This window comes from Lissotriton vulgaris, unplaced genomic scaffold, assembly GCF_964263255.1.
Source record: "Lissotriton vulgaris unplaced genomic scaffold, aLisVul1.2 SCAFFOLD_756, whole genome shotgun sequence".
Classification (NCBI taxonomy): domain Eukaryota; kingdom Metazoa; phylum Chordata; class Amphibia; order Caudata; family Salamandridae; genus Lissotriton; species Lissotriton vulgaris.
This window is the reverse complement of record NW_028251774.1, coordinates 781,152-798,210: the sequence shown is the minus strand read 5'-3', so window position 1 is coordinate 798,210 and position 17,059 is coordinate 781,152. Positions and strand designations below refer to the sequence as shown.

The 17,059-nt window shown below is 42.5% G+C and overlaps 1 protein-coding gene across 1 annotated transcript in view; it reads right to left on the bottom strand.

Moving 5' to 3' along the window:
• The window catches only part of LOC147662771 (uncharacterized), a 191,578-nt gene that overhangs the window by 119,146 nt on the left and 55,373 nt on the right, over positions 1 to 17,059 (bottom strand). Inside the window, exon 6 of the mRNA XM_086950914.1 lies at positions 8,900 to 8,944. Coding sequence (XP_086807040.1) covers positions 8,900 to 8,944 — 45 coding nt within the window. The remainder of the gene's footprint in view (positions 1 to 8,899; positions 8,945 to 17,059) is intronic.

The following is a 17,059-nucleotide window of genomic DNA, read 5'->3' as shown; positions in this document are numbered from 1 at the left end:
AACACATGTGCATCGGTCATAACAGTATGATAAACCCAGTCTCTTTTTCGGTATAGAACTGTGCATTTTTATGATACTATCTTCATTTGTTGGCCTTTATTCTATTTTCTTTTAGTATGTTTTATTTGACTCTGTAGCTCTTTCAGTCCTTCCACTATCCCACTGTTCACTCTAGAACAAGATGTCTCGCAAACCTCATCTTTCCACCTGCCTCACTCACTCTTAGGCCATCACAATGACAAAAAACAAACAAGTAAGAAGTGTATTTATGATAGACCTCGCCATCATTTTAATCAGTAGTAGATCTAAGCCGATAGGTTTGCTGATATCAACTTCTGCTTATTTCAAGAGATGGGTACCACAGGTCTGTTTAAGAGAGGGAGGAACACGTCCTTTTTTGTAAGAAGGAGTTTCCAATACTTTGAGCACCTGCGGCAGAGAATATATGGGAAAGATGCAAGTGCCCAAGCATGGGTACCATAATAAATGTGGCACGGAGTAATGTAAATGTAAATGTATAGGCATTTATATAGCGCACTACTTACCCGTAGGGTCCCAAGGCGCTTTGACCGCTGCGAAACCCTTCCTGGCTTCCCTGAGAGATGGTCCCTTAATGGGTATCTCCAGGGTGAGACCAGGCATCCCCGGCGGTCTGGTGGGGCCGTTAGTGAAGATGAGGCAAGCTAATGCCCAGAGTTGCCGAGTGTGATCGCTGATCAGAGTGGGCACCGAGGCGAGAGAATTATCGAGTCCGCTGACCCTGGTCCAGAAACCTGCCGCGCCGGGAATCGAACCCTGGTCCCGGGCCGTCCTCTGCTCTCGGGTCTGCCGCCTCTAACCAGTGAGCCACACTACTTCACTTTTTTCAGGCAGACATGTATTTCCGTAGTGGATACTTGGTCGAACTCCTTACAGGGAGGGCCAGACAGGTCTTTTATTCCACCGAAACTGGAGTCCTTAAAGGCCGGTCTGTCTCTTCCCCCAGCTCCCAGAGGTCAACTGTGGCAGGAACGGAGAGGCTGCAAGAGTCAATGGGAGGAACGGGAAGTTGAGAGAAAGTCATCAGAGAGGGAGAAGAGGACAGAAGAAGAGAGAGAAAGAGCCTAGATTGAAAGAGAGAGCGAGTGCAAGGAGACGAAGGGAGTGGGGTGGGATTGAACATTTTTGCCAGGACTGCTTATGGTGCCCCTAGTCCGGACTGCTTACAGAAACAAATATCTGGTAGTTGTCACCAAAATGTCGGTTCCAATGGTTAGCTGGTACCCTTAGTGTGAAGAATGTTACTAATTTTGTCATACAGAGATTGAAATTGACCAGCGGTCGATGATTCCCTTTTCTTTTAAGCTCTAGCAGGTTTGTGCTCCCTGCCTCTAAATTGTTTACCTTCTTACATTTAATTCCTGAAATACAGATGGCAGGTGTATGCTTAAACAAAATAAGGGGAAGATTTTTTAGGAAGCATTTCAGGTGGGAGTAATGGGGTAGTGGATAAGGTTGATGGAGAAAAATTTGAAGGGACTTACTACGAACATCCACAGAAGAGACATGCCTTTAAGATATTTGGTCAAAGAATGGATACCTTTTAGCTGATTCTCAACTGTCACAAGTTGTGAATGTAGCAACACAACATAAGTAGCACAAAAGGAAGGAAAGAAAGTTAACGTACAGTCAATTATGATTCTGGTACTAGCGAGTGCAGCAGTTAAAAGGTTCTACAGGTGCACTGCATAATGACTTACATTTAGCAATATGCTTGTATCTAGGATTGTGCAAACACTGGATGTGGTAATGTTCTAATGAAAGGAAACGCCAACAGGCCACTGCTTTGTTTTCAGTTTGCAACCTGAGATTCCACAACTGCTGTTCTCGCCTTGCAATGCAAACAAAATACTCCATCTTGCTTTTAGGCAGCTGACGCGAGAAGGAAGGAAAAGACAGCGCAAAACAAAAAAGATTTCTGTTATCCGCCCACAAACAACCTTAAATACCTCAGCTACAGTTGTAAGATAAGGACAGGCAATAGTAATAATTGATCATTCGTAGTACTAACATGTGCAGTAGTAGATAACATATTATTAGAGGACATTTTCAAATCCGTGTAATGGAAAATGAAGCAAATGTTTTCAACTTAATTCGATCAGAAACTATCCATGTCTGCAATGCCTCTGGTTTCCTATTTAAATGATTGCATACCAAATTTGCAGTTTGATTTGTCCTGGCAAACACTAGTGTGCATACAAAGCAAAAATCCTATATCACTGCCAAGATTGTTTTACAAAGATCTGATCTGTTGAATTTTCATGGATGGTAAACAGCCTTTCCAATCAAGACAGCAGCACTATCAAGGTGGTTCCTTCTGAGCTGGTGTTCCATCACGTTTGGTCAACACAACAAAGACTTCAAGAACCGCATCTGGTCAGCACCTAATGAGCTGGTCATCAGCAATCCTGCTTTGTCACTTGCCAAAGCAACATTTAAACCAGTTTATGCAATGGCTCAATCAGGAGCTCCCGGGCTGGTGCACTGTGCCAGGTAGCCAGTTTATCTCTGAACAACACTAGTCCATATATCCACCAAGGCATACACTTGGCTTTAAATATTATCAAAAAGGAGGCCATGTCATTTCAAAAATAATTTTGTCATTAAAAAACAGCAAAACGGCAGTCTTAGTTTTAAGGGCTTTTAAATGAGCCATGCAACCTGCAAGCCTTTCTTGCCATATGCCAAGATAACTGTAGGTATAAACCAGCCTAATGCTGATTCCACCAATATCTACTGACAACATGTGTTCTTCCAGCTGTAAGAAATCATTTTTGTTTTATAACATTCATAACCAAATAATTTCTAAGTTTAACATTGTTAATGGCCAAAGGGCCTCCCTACTTCAGTCCAATAAGTTTGTGTCATGTCTATGATTATGATACCATTAGCGTATTGTAGAAAGGTAATGTGGCAGCCCCTCAATTTAGGTAGAAAGTTCCTAATTCAGTCAGTCAGTCAAAATAAAGATAACATGTTACAACGCATGCTATTACATTGCGTTCTTTTACAACGCGATCGTTACAACGACCGCGTGGTTAGAACATGCTACCTTTACATCGCAAGTCATTAGATCGACTTGCTGTAGGGGGCGCACTGGATTTAGGAATAGTATAATTTACTATTCCAACTCCAGCCTGTGCAACAGTAGGGAAGGTGTTGGAATAGTAATTTATACCATTCCTTAGGTTAGAGCGCCCCCTACAGCAAGTCAATCTAATGACTTGCGATGTAAAGGTATCCCGTTCTAACAATGTGGTCGTGGTAACGACCGTGTTGTAAAGGTAACGCGATGTAATGACAGCATTGTAAACGATGTTTCCCGTCAAAGCACTTTATTTCAGCACAAGGCCAAAATAATACAAAATACAATACATCAGTGCTGCTTTCTGCATATGGTGCCAATTGACCAACTTTTAAAATACATTTATAGTCAGGAAACACATCCTAAATGGGAACTTCCCTTCTTGAAGTAAAAAAAAAGAAAAGAAAAAAAACATCCTAAAAACAGTATATGAAATATCTAAAAAGAAATTCATTAAATATGTAGCTGAATAAGTTTATACTGATGACAAAACATTGGACATCTAAAAACACGTATACTGTAAATAGCAAATCAACACTCAGGTATTTAAAATCTTCAAAGTCTCACAGGCATTTTTGCCCCTTGCCCTTGTTAGCAGTACTAGGACTAAAACAGCGTACTGTGTTGAGGGCAGCCACAACCCGTTTGTAACAGATGGACACAGACACAACATACTGGTCTAGCCAAAATTTACATTAACCATTCAATAACACACTGCTGACCAGATCTCTTTAGAGGCTAATCCCAATTTTTTCCTGATCCTCCATATTCCCGACAGATATCAGGTGAGTGCGAATAGCATCACTTTGCAAGTGTCCCACCTCAGTAGACTCAGGGCCTCTCTGTGCTCCCTAACGCCCATGTTAAGGCAAAGCGCTCTTTCCAAAGTCTCCTGAATGGGTCGAGCAAAAAATCATGACCAGTTCCACAGTTTTGTTGCTGTCTCCACAGGCTGGTCATTCCAGGGTGGTAGGCCCCTTGTAGGCCTCCTGCCTCATTCTCACTTGGCATTAAAGGATCGCAAGGGTAAGGTCCCATACTGAAATTGCAAGTACAAACGCCTGGCTAAGAATAGCTCGATCTCATCCAGATCTAATTCTCTTAACCCTGGCTCAGATATCTGTAGTGGAAAGGTTGAATAGTAGGGGCCAGCACACATCCATACTAATATAATAAAGAGAGAGCCCAAACCTTTGAGGCGGGTAATCTCAGGAACCACAGCACCAATCACAACACCCAATACAGCGTTGGAAAGGGCAGTTGCAGCAGAAGGACATAGGCTATGCAGACGCCCACCATATACATTTAAAAGGTCAAAGAACCGTGCCAGCAAAGTAGTCCCTTGTGGGCATGTCTGCATTGTGCTGTGGGCGTGTGCTGGGGGCATGACAAATGCTAGGGGCGTGTGGTACGTTCCGCCCTTCATGCCATGTCTCATCGTGTGCTGTGGGCGTGTGCTGGGGGCGTGGGTGTGTGAGGGGCGCGGGATTACGGGAAAAAAAGCGAGCGTTGTGCCCAATATTTCATTGTTTTTTATTCCCAGGTTCTGTACATTCCAGCTCCAGGTGTGCTTGCCCCGCGCTCCCCTATACACCCTAAAAACTAATTCCACTCTGCTCCCTTTAAATACCCCTGCGCCCCATAATCATAACCCGCCCTTACTCCTTAAAATGCCCCAACACCCTTAAACACTAACCCATCTTAACCCTATAAATATACCCTGTGCCCCAAAACCCAAACCTATCCCTAAACCCTTAAAATACCCCTGTACCCCAAAACCCAAACCTAGCCCTGAACCCTATAAATACCCCTGTACCTCAAAACCCAAACCTACCCCTGAACCCTAAAAATACCCCTGTACCCCAAAACTCAAAACTAGCCCTGAACCCTAAAAATACCCCTGTACCCCAAAACCCAAACCTACACCTGAACCCTAAAATACCCCTGTACCCCAAAACCCAAACCTAGCCGTGAACCCTTAAAATACTCCTGTACCCCAAACCCCAAACCTACCCCTGAACCGTTAAAAAAACCCTGTACCCCAAACCTAGCCGTGAACCCTTAAAAGACAGCTTGCCGCCTTCCTCGAGACGAACGGATCCCTCGACCCCTCGCAGTCCGGTTTCAGAGCCAACCACAGCACCGAGACGCCCTCATCACAGCCACCGACGACATCCGAGCCCTGCTCGACAACGGGGAAACAGCGGCACTCATCCTCCTGGGCCTCTCTGCAGCGTTCGACACTGTCTGCCACCGCACCCTAGTCCAACGCCTCAGCAACATCGGCATCCAAGAGAAGGCACTGGAGTGGATCATCTCGTTCCTCGCCGGCAGAACACAGAGAGTCCGCCTCCCCCCGTTTCGATCCGAGGCCACCGAAGTCATCTGCGGCGTTCTGCAAGGATCTTCACTCAGCCCACCCTCTTCAACGTCTACATGACACCTCTTGAAGCCATCGCACGTCAACACAACCTCAACATCACCTCCTACGCCGATGACACCCAGCTGATACTCTCCCTCACCAGAGACCCCGACACCGCCAGACCCAGCCTACACGAAGGGATGAAAGACGTCGCCGAGTGGATGAAGAAGAGCCGCCTGAAACTGAACTCAGACAAGACGGAAGTCCTCATCCTGGGACCATTGCCCTCCGCCTGGGACGACTCCTGGTGGCCCCCCACCCTGGGCACCACTCCCAAGCCGACAGACCACGCACGCAACCTGGGCTTCATCCTGGACTCCTCACTCTCGATGACCAGACAAGTCAACGCCGTCTCCTCATCATGCTTTCACACCCTACGCATGCTTCGCAAGATCTTCCGATGGATCCCGACCGAATCCAGGAAGACGGTCACCCAGGCACTCGTCACCAGCCGACTGGACTACGGAAACACCCTCTATGCCGGAACCACAGCCAAGCTACAGAAAAGACTCCAACGCATCCAGAATGCCTCCGCCCGAATCATCCTGGACATCCCCCGATGCAGCCACATCTCCGGCCAACTAAGAGACCTACACTGGCTCCCCGTCAAGAAGAGGATCACGTTCCGGCTCCTCACCCACGCACACAAGTCTCTCCACGACCTGGGCCCCAAGTACCTCAACGACCGCCTGACCTTCTACACGCCCACCAGCCAGCTACGGTCTACTAGCCTCGCCCTCGCCGCCGTACCACGCATCCGAAGAGCCACCGCCGGAGGCAGATCCTTCTCCTACCTGGCGGCCAAGACATGGAACTCCCTCCCCATCCACCTTCGGCTGACCCAGGACCATCTCGCCTTCAGGAAACAACTCAAGACCTGGCTGTTCGAGCAGTAGCGGACCCTTCCCCCCAAGCGCCTTGAGACCCTTCCGGGTGAGTAGTGCGCTATACAAATGTTATGATTGATTGATTGATTGAAAATACCCCTGTACCCCAAAACCCAAACCTACCCCTGAACCCTAAAAATACCCCTGTACCCCAAAACCCAAACCTAGCCCTGAACCCTAAAAATAACCCTGTACCCCAAAACCCAAACCAACCCCTCAACCCTAAAATACCCCTGTACCCCAAAACCCAAACCTAGCCCTGAACCCTAAAAATACCCCTGTACCCCAAAACCCAAACCTAGCCCTGAAGCCTAAAAATACCCCTGTACCCCAAAATCCAAACCTAGCCCTGAACCCTTAAAATACCCATGTACCCCAAAACCCAAACCTACCCCTGAACCCTAAAAATACCCCCTATACTCCAAAACCCAAACCTAGCCCTGAACCCTAAAAATAACCTGTACCCCAAAACCCATACCTATCCCTAAAACTACCCCTGTACCCCATAACCCAAAACTATATCTGAACCCTTAAAATACCCAAATACCTCAGTACCCCAAAACATATACCCCTATACCCATACTTACCTTATCTAAACATTTTAAAAAAACATGCTTTTACCATTCATGCATTTACAACGAATTTCGTTGTAAATGTATGCGTGGTAAAAGCATGTAAAATGTAATGCCATGCGTTATAATGGCATTGCAGAGTCATGGGACTTTCGTAATGATGGTATGCGGAAAGAAAGTTGCGGAATAATGGGTGTTTACCCTCCCCCGGTAAGTACATTGGTGGCACGGCGGCCCACATCTCCAGCAACATACTCATATTTTTTCACCACCCATTTGAAAAATGCACAGGTCTCTCTCCTTGATGGCCAGCACCGACATACACTTTTAGACACACCTCCCGCCACAAGTTCTAGAATTGCGAACTTTAGAGCTGGGGAGCTACGTTCGAATCTCGGCATCAGCTCAACATCCTGTGATTCCAGGCAAATCACTTTGTCTCCCCGTGCCTACCACAAATGAATGTGTTCTTCTGTAATGTAAATTGTGCTCATGCCATGTTGTCGAGTTCGCGCTATGTAATATTGCACGGAAAAATAAAGTAGGGAAACTCGAGTTGACACACTACTGAACGCGCACTCTTACGTGCATCAGCAGTGCACTGTGAATCTGAGCGTTTCACAGGCCTGTCACAGATAAGAAATGCTATCAAAACGAAATCCTACAAAACAATATACTACTGGCCGGCAGCAATTCATACCCGGACAACGTCGGGACGGGCTGCTAGTTTGAGATAAATAGCCCGAATGGTTGTAATCTTGTCGGTTAGTCTACACCCATTTCGAATTTTTATATGGATTTGGCTCAATTTACTACATATATCTGCACAATTTTGTGTGTGTGTGAGTGTGTGTGTGTCAGTATCAGTCTTTATCGTTTCAACCTTTCAGTTAAATTCTTTTGAGGGTAACCTCAAATCATCTGAGTGAAGGGAAATTAAAATAATTGAACAAACACAAGCAGCAAACAGGACCCATTTTTACATGCTGCCTGAAAATATACAATTTAACCTTTACCATTAGGAACAATCTAATGTAAAAATACAAACCACATTTAGCAAGTTGCACCATGCTTGCATAGTGCCAACCTTTCCTTTTAAGTTTATCCTCTTTTCTCCTTACCGGACTGCAAAAATGTGGCAGAGGGGTATCACAGCTAGCGGAACATATGTTTTCTAGGACATTCCATTATTAGGACCCCAGTTATTACTATTTTTTCAGCTTGTTTTACTCTTTCGTCATGGCAACTTAGTCACAGTAACATACAATTGGTCACTCATTACAATAGCCTCATCAGAATGATGAGATCCCGGGGACACCACAAATCTCTTTTTCTGCTTTTCTTTTTTTTTTCAAATAGAGCAAACTCGACCCAAAGGTATCAGAGCACTTTACATGAGCATCAGTTGCGTTACAGAAGGTCACGTTCATTTTTGGTAGGAGAGGGGAGATTAAGTGATTTGCTTAGAATCACAGGATGTTGAGCCGATGCCGAGACTCGAACCAGGTTTTCCAGCTTTGAGGTGAAAGTTTGGCCCAAAATGATGAATTACCGGGGATTTAGGCCCAGATTTACAGTCTTCCTGGTAATTCCTCATTTCTCAGAGGACCATTAGGGTCCAACTCGTAGTATTGGGCTTTAACCAAGCATAGAATTATCAGAAAGCCCTGTACAGGTAACCTCGGGGATAAGGAAAATCAGCCATTTACCTGGCCTATCACACTGAGACCTTAACGGTTTCAGGGGCTCAATGCAAGTATTCTAATCAGTTTCAACTTTCAAAAGCAATAGATGTAATATATATATACTGTCTCACAATTTATTTCCCAAGGTTTTCAAATGTAAAATCATAGATGTAAACAAATAATCATTTGGTAATTCCTATATTACTCACTTGTCGGGGAAGAGTTTTCAGCTAAAGTATTTTCTAAGTCACCATCTGGAAAAACAATCATTATACATGTTTATTGCACGGACTTTCATTTAATTAACCATTTTTAAGTATGTGGCTGCAGTTAAGTCTTTTTAATTCCTTTAATAATACAATTCATGTGTTGAAAGACTTTTAACAACACCCTGCTTAGTTACTGTGTTTACAGTATCCAGAATTCTTCTTGTAAATATACGGAAGGTGAAGGCATAAAGCCACCAGGTATTTTGCTGTGCCAAAGCCTTGTCCTTCTGGCAAAGCCAGACTCTCCCAGAGGCACAAATCAATGAAGCTTTCAATTGTACGTTACAGAAATGTTGACTTCGTCATAAATACTAAACATCACACTGACAAACACAAAAGTCACACCTGAAGATACCCATCTTTAACCTCCTTGTTCACGGAACACAACAATCGCATTTGAGAGCCTATCATGTGCCTATCTCATTTATCCTAAAGATGTTTCTGGCAGGCTAAAAAGTCTGAGGACTAAAGCTGACAAGACATTGCAAAATAAAATTACCTAAGAATTGAAAATCAAATTCTACCTTTTTCTTAAAAATAGTGTGACGCAAAAACTAGACCTGGGCGGAGTTTGCTCGGCCGTGCTATGCAGAGTTCAGCAAGCAGAGGAGTGTATTACATCACACAGTTCATGCTGATATTTTAGCACCAGGTGTTTGTCCAGCACTTCAGCGCAAATAGCACCATGCGCATCGCAAGAGGGTGCTGCTTCTTCTGCCTCTCGAGTAGATATTCTACTCGAGAGGCAGTTTCCTCAATGCGAGCAAAAGGTTTCTCCATGCGAGCGGTAGCGGCCATCCATTTCCGCCGGCGGTGAGAAATTTTGCCGGGAGGTGATATGGAGTAAGATTTTAATCACTTGCCAACTTGAAGTTGCCGAGCGAGGAAAAAACTCTACTATTCAGAGTTTTTGGGAACTCTTTGCTCTATGTGCAGTGGGAAAAACTCCCCGACCGTAGTGGAATTTCACGCTCAGGCCTAAAAAACCCCACAAGAGTACCCTCGCTGTATCTCAAATATTTAAATACTTTTAACAGACATAATCCAGTTTAGAGTGTTTTCCATGTAGGCTTACAACTGTATGCATTTTATATGACAATCTTCTGCTGGCCACATGCAGGTCTCTTGGGTAAATTTACTTATCCTCACAATGGAAGCATGTAAAGTGATCTGCCACACTTCAAGGTGTAACAGCTCTACATCAACATTTTTTTTATATACAATTAAAAAAAGAATCTGTTTGCCAAGCAAGAACACATGGGTATTTACTGAATGCACAAGACATCCAATATTGAGAATTATGCATATGAAATTCGGACTCCACTAGTTTGAACATTTGTTAGGATTCTCTCTGAGACAAGTAAGTAGTGAGTCGTCCGATAGTAGTACTGGCCTCACCAGGAGGGGAACAGAAGAGTATTGGTGTAATGGACGCTAACAAAGGCACCAACATTGAAGAGAAATAAACTACTAGGGGAGTAGACCAGATAGCCAAGGACACTGAAGCACCTAGAGGCTGCTCCAAACTTCACAGAAATATTTCCCTCTAACAAGCTAAGACAATGAACCCGTGCTCCTGGCCAATTTTCAGAAGCTAAAATGCGTTTAGCCCGAGGAAGTCAAGATTTATTGGCTGTGAAATTGGGAGAGCAAACATATGAAGCTGCTCATGTTGCCAGTAAATCACATCACACAGAAAGGCAGAATCGAAGGAAAGGAAGTAAACTCTACACTTCACTTTTTCAACTTGATTTGCTTCAGTGATTTAAAAAAAAGTTGCAGAGCATTTTGAGAGAAAAATCAGCCCCATTCTGCTATAACAATCAAAATAAAATGACTAATTTTGTTACTATTTTCAGGTGCAAATTGCAGCCAAAAAATGTTAAGCTTAAACAGTCCTGGATGCCTTAAAAGTATTCCAGGATACACAATCACAATGACAGCAACCGATGAAATACAAAAGGTATTTTGCACAATCTGTTTGTTTATATCCATGAAAAAAACAGAACTGTAAATTCTGGCATCCCAGGAGCCTGAAAAGAAATTAATACATTTTGGACTGAACGTAAGATAGTGGTGATTAAACAACCCCTTGATTTGTTAGAGTAAATGGTTTATTTATAGATGTATTTTAGTAATATATATTATGAAGGTGTTTTAAGAAGCAACAGTTTAAGAACATTTTTACAACGTATTTTTATTTACAAAATAATTAAATATTAGGTTCTTTAAAGTTGTCAGTTGTCACATGGATTATTTAATAATGTGTTCATATTCTTGGTAAGATTATCCAGCTTTAAAGCATTTAGAGGTACTGCCTCTGCATGTTCCACACCTTGCCTAGACGTAAATTGAGTTGAGTTGACTTTATACCCCATTGCAAATAAAGCGATTTCTTTCACCGATTAGAGGGTTTGCCACTCGCAGTGACACATCAAAAAGGACTGCAAGTAGAATAAGGGAAAGGCTTCTGCATGGACAGGTGTCATTTATAAGTAGTTACAAATACCACAAAAACCTCACCGCAAGGTACGCAGCAGTTATACACCCACCATGTACTGCCAGTTATGCCTCTTCCAGTACAGGCAAATATTCATCTCTGTCTTGTTACATTGCTGTCAATATCATCTTATTTTTTCACATAGAGATTATCTGACACAAAAAGCTCCAATCATCTATTGGATGCACTGTTAACTTCTCACTTGACCTGAGTCAATACATTTCAATATAACTTAAGTAAACCTAATTTATTAATGGCTAGTAGTAGACTTATACCTCTATCTAAAAACTTGCTTTATGGTTTCAAAAGACTGTAGTGGTACTGGATGGCTCGGTGATTGCTTCACCAACCAGCAAGGAACTCCTGACATGTTGACTCCCATGGGAATTGTTGCATGCAAAATAAGAGGTGAAGAGAAATCCTTCCTGACTAACCAGCAGCACAGCCGCTCAAGGTTTTCTAATTGGGACCCAGGAGCAGCCTACTACCTGAGGCACTGTGAGTACCTAACAGGCGTGTCTTGGTGGGTCATCCCTGCTGAGTACACAAATGCACCGGCGGGCACAACTGGGCTTATGGGTGTTTGTCAAGGTCATGAGCATGGTTTTCCACAGGGGAATAGGTGGAGGATCCAGGGGATCACTTTGAATGGATTGGGTGATGGGCCAACAGGTGAGAGAAAACAAGGACCCCCTGGGTATCAGTAATACACAGACTCCTAGGGCAGGGTGAAAACCAATGTGGGAAAAAAATCCTAGGCCATCAGCTGAGTGCGTGATTTTTAATGTACCATATTTTTACTGTATCATATAGTTTGACTTATGTGTCCGAGTCTCTATATGATTTTTATCTATGTTAATTAAATATACATTTTTTAATATACATTTCATTTTTGACATTCCTTTTCTCAACTGGTCTTAGACTAATTGTTCACGCACTCAGCTGATGGCCTAGGATTTTTTTCCCACATTGGGTGATGGGCCATACACCCTGGGCAGGAAGCCTTGGACCAGCAGTTTCTAATCATTTTTACAACCTTTGAACAATTTCTCATGACACTCTGAGAGGACTGTGAGCGAATGGACTGACTTAAGTTAGTGCATTTTCCATCTGAAAATGTGGCAAAGGGGCCCCTTTCTCAACCCTAAGATTACATTTTTGGGGAATTGCGGTGAACATGAAAATATCTGCAGATTTCAGTGGCAGGCATACATTTCAAGAACAGCTGTTAAAAAGGTAGACATTTATTTTTTCGAATACAATTATAGTTTTTCAAAAAACCTCTTGTAGACTGCTGTTCCTGCATGTGCTTACTTACTTTTGGAAACAGTGAGTGTCTCTATCAATCGCTGTAATGTTCTGTGCAGTACAAACATCTCACTTGTTTACAGTAAACAATACAACAAAAAAGTATTCTAAGTTTCTTACTCTTGAAAAGGCGTTCTAAGCAAAATGCAAAATAATATAGTTAAAATATATGTGTAATATTAGCGTGCCGACTTAAATGAACTAAATGTATTTATAAACGTGCAAAATGTAGTGATTAAACACACTTACACAGCAGAGCTTAAAAAGTAGTTTGATTAAAATGTGCGGATGCAGGAGTTAAATGTTTAAATTCTTGACCTTTTCCATGATCATGTTTATTAAATAAATGTTTCACATAACTTTGCAAGATGTTTTTTCTTATACAAAGAAGTGTTTCAAAGGTTTGTTTATAAATTATTATTTAGTACAATTCTTAAGAATAATCACATAAAATGAAGCACATAAACTGACCTTGACCTCTTTCTAGCATAGTTGGTTTATTCTAAAAAGATGAAGCAGTGGAAATTATGTCCTTTCCTTACTGCAAATGTTTCGATTTTTACATAGCGCATTGTTAGCTAACATATTTTTTGCTTCATTAGAAAGTTAGAAATGTAGTCCCAATTGTGGGAAAGGATGTTTAGAATGAAGAAGCCTCATGTGTAGTTTAGACTAAAACAACAAAGTTGCACAATCAAAGATTACAGTCTGTACAACATTGTGTTTGCGTGAGAAGGACAGGAGTGAACCTATTCCCAAGAAGAACCCTGAAAGATGATTGGACTCGAGGAGGGAAAGATTCAGCATTAATTGCAACATTAATTTTAGGCTATTGATAATAGTACGTGTTCCTAGAGTTGGTTAAAGCAATGCCACACCACACACTCTTTTGCCCTTTTTCCACCCCATTTCGAATTTGAACTCTTTGTTGGTTTCTGACACCTTTGGCCACGTTCTAAGAATAGGGATTTTCTTCCTTTATGGAGTACACTTAACGCATTGTATTTTAATTGGATTAACCATTATTTCTTTATTAATTCCGTAAATGATCAATTATTGTGAAACTAATAAGAATAAAACATATGATTTTGAATAAAGACAATTTACTAAAACTTGAAATAATAAACCCTTAAAACTTTTTTTAATTCTCATTATTGACTAAACTTAGGTAGAAATTGTGATTACTATTTATATGATGACTTGCTCCTGATCTTCTCAACCACATTGGCAAAGGTCTATTCACATGTTGGGCCACAGCATGGAGTGGGAATCAGTCCTGGGTGCGTTTTGATAATAAAATGAGTTTTATTTAAACTGATTCCTGTTCCAGCACTCTGCTACATATCAGACTGATGCATATATTCTAGCATTAAACGATATCTGTGTAATGAAACACAAGTATGAATATTATACAGTTTCAAAATTAAAACTAAGTGGCTATCGATTTGGGGAAGCAGGCACAGTTTTTTTACAAATGTATGTCGCATGTGTACAATGGATTTTTTGGGAAAACATTTTATAAATATTAATCAATCTATCAAGGTGGATTTGAATGTAATATTAGCTTAAAAGCAATGTTGCCACCTGGTGAGGTGACACACCAGTGACTGGATGCTGAGCTGATTTGAAACATTTTGAATCCCATGACACTCTTTTGACCAGTGACTCTGTTATTCACCAGGCTGTTGGATTTGATCCGACTAACGCAACATACAAATGTTTAAATAAACTGGGCTTTGTAAATATTTGGGTTTATTGTTTTAATGACGGAGTTAATTTTTATTATTTATCCATTTTACATTTTAATTGAGAACGAACCTTGCCGGTTTAGGAGGCCTATGCAGTAGCATGTCTAATGCAATAGATAATAATACCAAAAGTCGCAAGTAGACTGCTAAGCTGATATGAAATTCATACAAAGCACCCAAACAACTAATGCTACGAACTCGAAAAGAAGAGGTGTATTTTATGTACCACATCTTACACATGACTATATGAGTACTGATCAATAAAGCAGAGGGCATACTTGCATTATTGTATTTGGAACTTGAATGACTATAAAGGTCATATGCACAGTCCAGGGGACCACAGGCACTATTGATGGGGAAGGGCAGGAAGGAATATATTGTCCTCAGCAAACAGGGGATCTTGGAAGAGCTTCAGGGACACAAGAGTGGAAGCTGCTTGTCCATAAAGAAGAATAAAGACAACCTGCATGGAACCACCAGTTATGCATCCATCACTATGTCCTTCATAGACACAATTAACTTTTGCACAGGGTCACACAACCATGTATCCATGAATTTCAATCAGTTACTACCAACATTTCAGTATGCAATATTCTGCTATGAGGGGGCATTAGTCGCCCTCGAAAACGGGTGTTGTAGACTTTGCGTGTGACCTGCTACCAGCAGAGCCCTCTACTTGGACAACAAATGCCATAAAACTCAAGGAGCACCTCTAGTAAACTACAAAGATTGCCAAGAGTGAACAGTGAGAAAACATACAAATAAGGGTAGGAATAGTCGGTAAGGCGTAGGATGACGTAGCCATGTAAGGACCTTTGTCCCTTGTTACATCTGTACTGCAAGTCCTACCAAGAGCTTACCATAGAATACAAACATTCAGGAGAAGACAAAGTGTTCCTTGTACTGTTAGGCAGAGTCTCAGAGCACAATTGAGCATTCTGGCAGTCTGCCCCACGTGGAGAGATATTATGCGATCTGTATAAAATATCATGCATTGAGATATAGTCTTTTCCTGTAGGAATCATATATAAGGAAGCATTTTCAAGAGCATCCCAACACATTTGATCCTTATTTATTGTTACATTCTTCAGACACTTAATATTATTTTTGTCCCTGTTGTTTTATCCTAACAGTTATAACTTCTGCTGGAAGTACCTTTATTATATCATGGGGAGTATGGTGCATTGCTAACAACCTCAGTATAAATCTTCACCTTAAATGAAGAGCTACAACATTGCCAAGGAGCTTGTTTACCTTTGTGTTTTTCTCCTAAATGGGACCCTCTAAAGGAGACTATTCACACTTTTTTCATGTCTCATGTGCATGTACGAAACATAGCCAATTCAAACTTCTCAGACACACATACAAATCTCTACACAACACAGGACCAGAATACCTGAACAGCCGCATGCACTTTCACCAACCCACCAGACACTTTTTTTTTTAGAGTTTTATATAGCGCAAACTCGACCCGAAGCTATCATGCATCAGTGCGCTTTTCATGAGCACCAGTTTCGTTACAGATGGACACATTCATTTTTATTAGGTGCGGGGAGATTACGTGATTTGCCCCGAATCACAGGAAGTTGAGCATCCCTGCTGAGACGTGAACCTGGTTCCCCAGCACCAAGGTTGACTGCTCTAGCCATAAGGCTACATCCTCTCGCCAAGCAGAGCACTTGTGCTCTGCCTCACTCTCACTCACACACATCCCCTACATCTGCAAAAGCAAAAGTGGAGGTTGCTCATTCTCCTACATCACACCCAAGACATGGAACGACCCCCCTCAACCCATCAGAGCCTCCTCCTCACTTCTTGTGTTCCACAAGAAGCTGAAGACCTGACTCTTCATATAAACACCTTGGGGACCACAACCCTGCACATCTGCCCAAGCACCTGCATACCCTCTTGGGTGATTAGTGCGCTATACAGATCAATACAATATAACACAACATATCATAACATCCAGCAGGCTGTCACCTTGGCTACTGGGAGGAGTGACTCTTTTCTTGGGCAATCAGACTCAAAAGACCTTCTCAGCATTCAAACACTGAAATCCATGCACTTAACTTTCTCGTACAACATTTTGACTGACATAATCAAGGAATGCATCTGCTGAGTTTTGAGTGTTCACACATAGGGAATCACAAAAAACACTGTCAGTTGTGGAAGAGTTAACCTCTTCGGTGCTCATGACGAGCCCAGCTCGTCATGAGTCACAATGGAGCTGTGCTCATGCCGAGCTGGGCTCGTCATAACGGCTCCGCGCCGCCCATGCGAAATTGATTCCTCGCCTGTGCGGGCGAATTAATCAGTGGCCGGGGTCGTGACGAGACCAGCTCGTCATGAGCATAGCTCCACCGTGACCCATGACGAGCTGGTCTCGTCACGGGCACCGTGGTGCCGCGCTCACCCCCACACCGTGAGGGAATTACCCCCGCAGGGAAAGGGTTAAGGTGCATCAGGTGTGTTAGCCTCCTGTGGCTAGGAAGCACATCAATCATTCTGCCTACAATCTGACAGAATAATTACTAAATATCTTTA